This window comes from Triticum aestivum, chromosome 4B (genome assembly GCF_018294505.1).
Source record: "Triticum aestivum cultivar Chinese Spring chromosome 4B, IWGSC CS RefSeq v2.1, whole genome shotgun sequence".
In the NCBI taxonomy this organism is placed as follows: domain Eukaryota; kingdom Viridiplantae; phylum Streptophyta; class Magnoliopsida; order Poales; family Poaceae; genus Triticum; species Triticum aestivum.
In genome coordinates, this window is record NC_057804.1 from 189,154,966 (window position 1) to 189,164,098 (window position 9,133).

A 9,133-nucleotide genomic window follows, 5' to 3' on the forward strand; every position below is an offset into this window, starting at 1 on the left:
AAATAATGACCCGATCATGGCAACATGTCACGTTGTCTAAAAATTGCCAGCAGATCAGATTTATGTTATGCCCCCTACGGTGGCATGTGAAGATCATTTTGCAGATCCAGACACGATTTAAGTGTTCGATAATTACTTTGGAGTATTCGGAGAAAGGAACCCGCCTTGCAATGCCGAAGACAAGACTATGCGCCGGACTCATCGTCATTGAAGCCTGGTTCAGGGGCTACTGAGGGAGTCCTAGATTAGGGGGTATCCGGACAGCCAGACTATATACCTCGTCCGGACTATTAGAGCGTGAAGATACAAGACTCGAGACTCCGTCCCGTGTCCAGATGGGACTCTCCTTTGCGTGGAAGACAAGCTTGGCGATCCGGATATTATATTTCCTTCCTTGTAACCGACTCCGTGTAAACCCTAGCCCTCTCTGGTGTCTATATAAACCGGAGAGGTTGGTCCTTAGAAGGCTGATCATGATCACAATCATAATCATCATAGGCTAGCTTTTAGGGTTTAGCATCTACGATCTCGTGGTAGATCTACTCTTGTACTACTCATATCATCAATATTAATCAAGCAGGAAGTAGGGTTTTACCTCCATCGAGAGGGCCCGAACCTGGGTAAGCATTGTGTCCCTTGCTTCCTGTTACCATCAGCCTAAGACGCACAGATCGGGACCCCCTACCCGAGATCCGCCGGTTTTGACACCGACATGCCGTCTTTTTCTCTCTTCCCCCCGCTGCGGGGGGGGGGGTCGACTTTCCTCCTCTTCCTCGTCCTCTTTGGAGGTAGTGCGGTCCTCGGAGTCTTCGGATATTGTGTCCGAAGTTCCCTGGCCACGACGGCCGCCCCTGGTCTCTTTGGCCTCTTTCTCGGTTTTCTTCTTCGGCGCCTTGTAAGGCGCCGGGACCAGCATCTTTGTCAAAAGTGGGCCGGCTGGTTCTTCTGGCAGCGGGGCCGGGCAGTAGATCCGTCCTGCCTTCTTCGTCCAGCCCTAGGAGAGTTGTTGAAAATACATTAAGCATTCCCCTTGGGTTATGCAGATAAAGCATATGACTTGCCAACATACAAAGACTTACCGAACTCGCAGGTCGAGATAGTTGGTACCCGTGGTCCTCGGCTGAATCCGGCCATGATTTGCCGGACTTAAAGAGCACCTTCCAGATGTCTTTGTGTGATGAATCAAAGAACCCTAGTAGGGTCTGGTGCTTGGCCGGGTCGAATTCCCATAAATTGCAAGCCCTGTGTTGACAAGGGAGAATCCGGCGAACTAACATCACCTGGACTACGTTGACAAGTTTGATGTTCTTGTCTTCCATACCCTTGACGCGCGTCTGGAGCACCGACAACTCATCTGGTGAAGAACAGTTCAGGCCCTTCTTAGGCCAGGACGTAAGCCGCAATGGAGCTCCGGATCGGAATTCAGGAGCTGCGACCCATTTTGTGCCGCGTGGCTCAGTGACATAGAACCACTGTTGTTGCCACCCTTTGACGGAATCATTGAAGGTACCTGATGGCCATGTGACGTTGGGCATCTTGCTTACCATGGCTCCTCTGCACTCAGCGTGCTCGCCGCTCACCACCTTGGGCTTCACGTTGAAAATCTTCAGCCATGATCCGAAGTGTGGAGAGATGCGGAGAAAGGCCTCGCAGACGACGATGAATGTCGAGATGTGGAGGAAGGAATTGGGGGATAGATCATGAAAATTGATCCCATAGTAATACATAATCCCGCGAACGAATGGGTGGATGGGAAACCTTAGCCCGCGGACAAAGTGAGGGAGGAATACAACCCTCTTGTGGGGTTCCGGAGTAGGGACAATCTGTCCCGCCGTCGGGATACGGTGGCTAATCTTCTTGGCCAGATACCCGGCCTCCCGGAGTTTCTTGATATCCTTCTCCTGGACGATAGAGGCCATCCACTTGCCTCCTGCTCCAGCTCCAGACATTTTCGGGGGGCCTTTATAGGCGGAGAAGGCGAATGCTTGGGCGCTGGAGCTCGAGCGAGGGAGAATGAATGAGCAGAGGAAGAAGAAGGCGTGGGTGAAAAGGGGAAATCCTTATCTCCTTATAAAGGCAGCAGGGATCATGCACCTCCCCACTTGCCCTGGAAACTCGCTTATTCCCCAAGCGCCATGTTAATGGCGCGGTTGGGTTACCCACACCCGTATTGATGAGAATCCCGTGATAAGGGGACACGATATCTTCTTCGACAAGATGTGCCAATAAAACCACCTCGCAAGATGCGCAGTAGCAGGTTGAGAAAACGGTTTGAATAATGACCGGGCTGAGGCGTGATGCCATGCCAAGAAAAAGTTGTCAGCAGATTAGACCCATGGAATATTGTGCTGTCTACGGTGGTATGTGGAATTTGTTTTGCAGAGCTGGACACGATTCTTGTGTTCAAGATCTTCTTTGGAGTATTCGGAGAAGGAACCCGCCTTGCAATGCCGAAGACAATCTGCGCGCCGGACTCATCGTCATTGAAGCCTGGTTCAAGGGCTACTGAAGGAGTCTTGGATTAGGGGGTCCTCGGACAGCCGGACTATATGCTTATGCCGGACTGTTGGACTATGAAGGTACGAGATTGAAGACTTCGTCCCGTGTCCGGGTGGGACTCTCCTTTGCTTGGAAGGCAAGCTTGGCAATTCGGATATGTAGATTTCCTTCTTTGTAACCGACTCTGTGTAACCCTAGCCCCCTCCGGTGTCTATATAAATCGGAGGGTTTAGTCCGTAGGACAATAACAATCATAATCATAGGCTAGCTTTTAGGGTTTAGCCTCTACGATCTCGTGGTAGATCAACTCTTATAATACTCATATCATCAAGATCAATTAAGCAGGAAGTAGGGTATTACCTCCATAGAGATGGCCCGAACCTGGGTAAACATTCTGTCCCCCGCCTCCTGCTACCATTAGCCTTAGACGCACAGTTCGTGACCCCTACCCGAGATCCGCCGGTTTGACACCGACAGCGGGCAGGTGGCCTGGGCCGTGGAGCTCCTTGCGGCAGAGGTGGTTCAGCTATGGGCGGCGGTCCGGTCCCCCGACCTGCCATGCTACCCGCTCCGGGCGTTGACCCTTGCACGACGGAGGAACGCGAGACGCACGTCCAGACCCTAGCCTAGGGAAACCTGGCGTAGCGATCCTGGAACAACGCAGTACGCGACCCGAATCCGCTGGTGATCCCGAATCACGCAACGCGTGTGCCGCACGACCCCCGTCGGTGCCTTGGGTCGCTTCCTGGCCCACTTGCCCATGTACTGTTGCGCCCAAGCCCACACGCTCCACATCAGGCCCACCTTGGCCCAACAAATATTTCAAACGAGCCGTTCTGGCTGCCTGGATCTCACCGAGATCCACGACCGGCACCGGCGCCGCCATCGGCCGGATCTTCTTCCGGCGACCTTTAACGACCTTCCAAGAGCCCAAAAAATCGCCAAGGGTAAGAGATGGGAGACGTACCTTAGGTAGAGGCCCCTTCCAAGGACGAATCGCCGACGGAGCCGTCTGACGATGCACAACTCGTCGGAGAACCTCGACGACTTCCGCCTTGCCCAGTCCATCACAGGCTCGATCATTCACCGGAACGATCCCCTCAACGAGTCCGGCCACCTCCTCCTCGGAGTAGCCAATCCGTAATGCCTCGCAGATATGATCACTGGGCGTTGGGGAATACTCCCCCGCCCCGGAGCTGTCTCCGTCCCGGATCTCCTCCTCGTCGGAGTCATCGGAGTCCGAGCCGGCGAGGGCCCAGAACCGACTGCCACAACGCTGAGAGGACGAGGCCGCCCGGGGCGCCGCCACGCCATGCTCCCCACGGTTGTCCCCGCGGCCGCCTTTGCGATCGCCTTCGCGGTCGCCCCTCATCACTGATAAGTTTACATGTTCTGTGTTTAAAAAGATATATGTGTGGTCACAGCAGCTTTGAACAAACAGGTGCCACTCGACAACCTGAAAATTGTTTCGGTTACTAGTAAAGTTACAGATACAAAAGAGGAGCAAACACGCATCTGGTACTGCAACAGACCACCAAACACTGATGAAAGTTGCATGTATTGGCACTTCAATCTATCACTTGAGAAGCCCATGTGGAGTGTGCATAGAGCACCCGGCCTTTCCATCCTTGCAGAAGCCAGCGGTGATCCTCGCTGATCATGAAATGCTTGTGGTACCGACTCTTCACTTGGTCCTTGAGGATCAGAACAACATCAGGGTCCAAGGGCAGCTGCCTTAGCCCCGCTCGCTCGTTCCGCGCCTGCCACTCCTTGTAGTTCTGAGGGCGCTCCACCCGGTCTGCGCCTTCACAGGCGATCATGTTAATGGCGGAGCGTGCAAAGATGTCCCGCTCCACCAGAAGTCTCTGGTCGTTGTCCCGTGGAACGGTGTTCTCCATCACATCGAACAAGGCCGTGAAGTAGTACAAGGCATGGCGGAACCGCGTCATGAAGAAAGCCGCGCTGTATGGTCCATTGACGAGGGACTGAACGAACACACCCGGCCTCATCTTGCTGATATTGTTGAGCACCATGTCCCTCAGGCTCACCATGTCAAAGGTTAGGCTCTCGTCCATCAAGGTCCTGAACTCGTACAGGCTGTTCACGACCAGCACCTCGTCTGGGTCGATGTGCAGGTCCTCAGCCCGGACATCCTCCAGCTTGGATGCGATGGCGCGGAACTCGAATGGCACGCCGAACTGCCTAGCACAGTTGCTGAGCCGGTCCCCCGCCTCCTCCATTATTTGAGCCGGACGGAGCCCGGGGCGAGGGGTGTTAATGCCGGTGATCCTCACTTGCGGTGGCCCGCCCTCCCTGTTGGCCAGCAACCGGAGCAAGTCCGGCCACTGGAATCCGGTGGTGATGCCGTAGTGCACAATGTGCAGTTTCCTCCTCCCTGCAACGGCCTTGCAGATGGTGTTGATGGCAAAGAGCAAACCAACCTTGATCGAGCAGCAGGCAGCCATGTGCAGATGGTAGGCCTTGATGAGCTCAACGGTTAAGGTGTGCTTCCCCATGAGCGCTCGGTACAGCCGGCTCCCCGTGCCAGCCAGCCGTGCCTCCAGCCCCTGGGCGAAGTAGTGCGCCAGCCGCTGCTTGGCGTCCCCCGTCGGCGAGGAGTGCCACTTGATCCGCTCCAGCAGCTTGCTGGCGCCGCGCACGTCGTTGCTGGACACTGCTTCAGCGCAGCGGATCAGCAGGGTCTCTAGGTCAGTCACCACCGTGTGCCTCGCCCCGCGCCTCCCGCGCCTGCCAACTGCTGCCTTGTTCTCCTTGTCCTCCAAGGTGACGCGTACCACCTCCTGCATCTCGCCCGGGTGCGCATCGTAGCCGTTGAGGACCAGCCGGTCCAGCATCTCCAGCGCGGTGGTCTCCTCCTCCTCCTCCGAGACACTACGCGGCAGCGCCGTTATTTGCTTGCTGCTCCTGCCCAAGCCCGCCTCCGTCTCGGCATCCATGCCAGACCACCTCTTCTTGCGCCCCCTGCCAGCCACCATCACATTGTCTGCGGGCAAGAACCTGTTGGCTTCCTCCATGCCTTTGAAGAAAGCCATGCTCGACAGCATGTCCGTTCTGGTGCTGCTCTCGCTGGGAATGGGAAACACCAAACCACTGGGCTCCACAGTGCCTGTGCCTGTGCCTGTGCCGTTCAAGAAGAAGGCTGGATACTGTACTTGGCACCCGGAAACTATGAAGTCCGTGCCGTTACCTTGGCTGGGCATCAAGATGGAGGTGGAGGAGGCAAAGGACTCGTGGGCGTCGGATGAGGTGTCGGCAAGGATCTCGGCGAAGGGCTGCTCGGCCTGCAGGAGCTCCGGGTGGTCAGGGTACTGGTAGAAGAACTTGTCGACGATGTCCTCCTCAGTGAGCATGCGCGAAATGTACTCCAGGGCCAGGTCGTTCTGCGGCTGCTGTGAGTCACCATGGGTCGTCGGGGACGGAGGAAGATCGAGGAAGACGGATGGGGACAGTGGTGCAGGCTCAGCGAGGCCCAACAACAACTCCTCCGGTGTGGCAGCCATAGTGGAGTGCATGCTGATCTCTGATGATGCAGTGAAACTATATTGGATTTGGAGTGGATATATCACTGTCATCCATCCATTTCATGTGAAGCCAACAAGCACCTCGGACATCGTACAGTTCGTTGCTGTCTATTGGAACCATCGTAGCTTCACATTTCACAAGGTTAGTTTAACTGTCCACCGGCCGACCTGCGCCTGCACACATGGACAAAGAGAGGCTTTTGAGAAAGATTATATCCATCTTGTTGTCGCAGACAGCATTCTGTCCTTGTCTGATCAGAACTTCAGAAGCAGTCAACTTTCTTGTAGACATCAATATATGTTTTAAAATGTCAGGCTGTTGTGAGTTCGACATGTAGTAGCACTAGCAGGTAAAATAATTGAAAGTTCTCTAGTATTATCCTGAAAATTGATTAGCTCACATGTAGTAGCCAGTTTCTAGATGCATGTAACCTTTAACCATGTACAGTTATGTTTCTTTCCTGCTCCACACTTGGACACCTGCAAGTAGGCAAACGGATTTGTAAGATGAAAACGCAGAGAAAGAAATTACAAATTCAAGACATTTGAGTTATCCTTTTTCTTTGAACAATTTCCAGCAATCCTTTTACACATGACACTGAATTTATTGGTCCTCTTATACAAGACTACAGATTATATATCTTCTTCTTCGGGTATCATGTCTTAATGAGATAACTGAAGAAGAAGAATGAGTGGAAGCACATAAACATCTGCTGCTGCAACAGCAATTGACCTTTACATTAAGTCTTTACTCATCAAACTGAAACTTAATGTCTAAAAAAAATGTAACTTTAAGGCAGCTTACAGGAGACATTTAGCATGCGGCAAGTGGCACCCTGGTGTTATTCATATTCGTGTCTAAGAGCGAAATTTAAGATGTTTGAAGGAAACAGGAGGGGATGCCTCAGCTGTATCGTATACAAATCTCCATAACATTAACCTTTCCTATGCAGAAAAAGGCAGCTAATACTCCGAGCTAGTGTCGTCTGCCACCCACGCCGAGTGAGCATATAGGATGCGGCCCTTCCACCCCTGCAGCAACCACCCCTGATCCACATCCACAACAAACTCCTTGTGGTACAGGCTCTTGACCTTGCCTGTTGCCACCTTAGTGATAATCGGCTTCAGTGGCAGCTGTCTGAGGCCTGCACGTTGGTTTCTCAGCTGCCACTGTTTGTATGTCTCAGGACGCTCTACCCGGTCTGCACTCTCGCAGGCGATAGTATTCAGAGCACACTGCCCGAACATGTCCCGCTCGAGAACGAAGCGCTGGTAGCTATCTGGTGGTGTGGTGGCATCAAGCATGTCGAACACCGATGAGTAAAAGAAGAGCGCCTCCCGGAACCGCGCCAAGAAAAATGGGCCGCTCGAACCGTTCACAACACCTTGGATGAACACAACTGGCTGCATCTCCCGGATGTTGCTGAGGACCACATCCCTGGGGCTGGGTCTGTCGATAACAAGGCTCTCGTCCATCAAGGTGTTGAAATTGAACAAGTCATTCACCACAAGCACCTCGTCAGGGTCGATGTTGAGGTCCTCGGCACGGATAGTCTCCCACTTAGCCGCGATGCCACGGAACTTGAACGGCAAGCCAAACTGACGGGCACAGTTGCTGAGTGCCCGCCCTGTCTCCTCAAGCCTCTTAGCTGGGCGGAACCCAGGCTGCGGGAGGTCAATCCCGGTGATCCTCACTTCCAGTGGCCCGCCGTCCCTAGTCGCCAGCCAAGCCAGCAGGCCCGGCCACTGGCACCCATAATGCAAGCCATAATCCACAATGTGCAACTTGCTCTTCCCTTCCACGGCATCGAAGATGGTCATGCTGGAGAATGTGAACGCCACCCTTTTGAAGGAGCAGGCTGCCATGAACAGCTCATAACCTTTGAGGAACTCCATGGTCGAGGTGTGCTTCGCCATGAGTGACTTGTACACCTGGCTCCCAGTGCCCGCCAGCCGGGCCTCAAGCCCCTTGGCGAAACAATGCGCCAGCCGCTGAGCGGCATCTCCTGTTGCGGAAGCATGCTGCCTGATCTGTTTCAGCAGATTGCCCGCACCATGACGGTTGCCGGTGGCCACCTCCTGTGCGCAGCATAGCAGCAGCCCGCGCAGGTCCACCGCCTCTTTCTTTCCCTGCTTTCCCCGCACCGCCTTCTTATTTTTTCTATCAGCTCTGATGTTCTCCATGGTGATTTGCAGCTCCTCCATGGTCTCCCCGCATAGTTCGTAACTATTCAGCATTATTTTGTTGATCATCTCGCGGGCGCCATCCTCTTCCAGCTCCGGCATCAGCAGTTTGCTGGCCCTGCCCACCACTTCCTCCGGCTTGTCCGCATCACGCCGAGCCTTCCGTCCCCCAAAAATCTCTTTTGCTTGGTTGATGCTGAAGACATCAGCCTGCGGTTGGTTGTCTCTAGGCAAGAACTTGTTGGCCTCCTCCATGCCTTTCAAGAATGCAAAGTTAAGCATGTCTCTATTGGAGGGGTTGAGTTTGCTCTGATCACCATTATTGTCCACCTCAGCACCATCCGAGAACGTCCAACTCGGGACGTCCTTGTCAGCCAAGCACATGCTGCCTCCACGAATACCCTGCAAAGACTCATCGGAATGCATCTTCTCCATGTCGCCGCCTTCACCGGACAGTAAGTTCTTGGCATCATCAAGAATTTGGGTAAATTGCTGCTGCGCCTGGAGGAAGGCAAGATGGTCTGGGTACTGGTAGAAGAACCTGTCGTCGATGTCCTCCTCCATCAGAATGCGAGTGATGTATGGGAGCACCAGGTCCCCGACAGTGCCGCCATAGGGCGACGGAGGAATGTCGAGGTAGACGGATGGAGATTGCGGCGGGGGCTCCATGTGTTCCTTCAGCCCCAGCAACTCCTCGGGGTGATGGATATGTTGGTGAACTGAACTGGTGATGGTGCTGCGCTCCACAAGGATATGGCTGGTTGCTCTTGTACAGAGAAAGGGGTCGGTTCTTCCCATGCCTGGAGACTTGGAATCAACGACATCCTCCAAATGGACATGGCTTATGGCTCTTAAAAAAAGAATTGTCCTATAGTATATATCAGGACATGGCTGATCCTCCTGTTTGT

General features: G+C 53.8%; 2 protein-coding genes across 2 annotated transcripts; both read right to left on the reverse strand.

Annotated features, from left to right (window-relative positions):
* Positions 1-4,067: 4,067 nt before the first annotated feature.
* On the reverse strand, positions 4,068-6,016 carry LOC123094711 (scarecrow-like protein 9). Its single transcript, XM_044516648.1, has one exon. It carries the CDS (start codon positions 5,868-5,870, stop codon positions 4,068-4,070), a length of 1,803 nt encoding a protein of 600 aa, XP_044372583.1. The 5' UTR covers positions 5,871-6,016.
* A 647-nt stretch (positions 6,017-6,663) lies between these two features.
* Positions 6,664-8,932, reverse strand: LOC123094712 (scarecrow-like protein 9). Its single transcript, XM_044516649.1, has one exon. It carries the CDS (start codon positions 8,892-8,894, stop codon positions 7,005-7,007), a length of 1,890 nt encoding a protein of 629 aa, XP_044372584.1. The 5' UTR covers positions 8,895-8,932; the 3' UTR covers positions 6,664-7,004.
* Between the last annotated feature and the right edge of the window lie 201 nt (positions 8,933-9,133).

Coding starts and splice junctions, on each gene's coding strand:
- LOC123094712 (XM_044516649.1), bottom strand. CDS start 8,894: ATGGAGCCCCCGCCGCAATCTCCATCCGTCTACCTCGACATTCCTCCG.
- LOC123094711 (XM_044516648.1), bottom strand. CDS start 5,870: ATGCTCACTGAGGAGGACATCGTCGACAAGTTCTTCTACCAGTACCCT.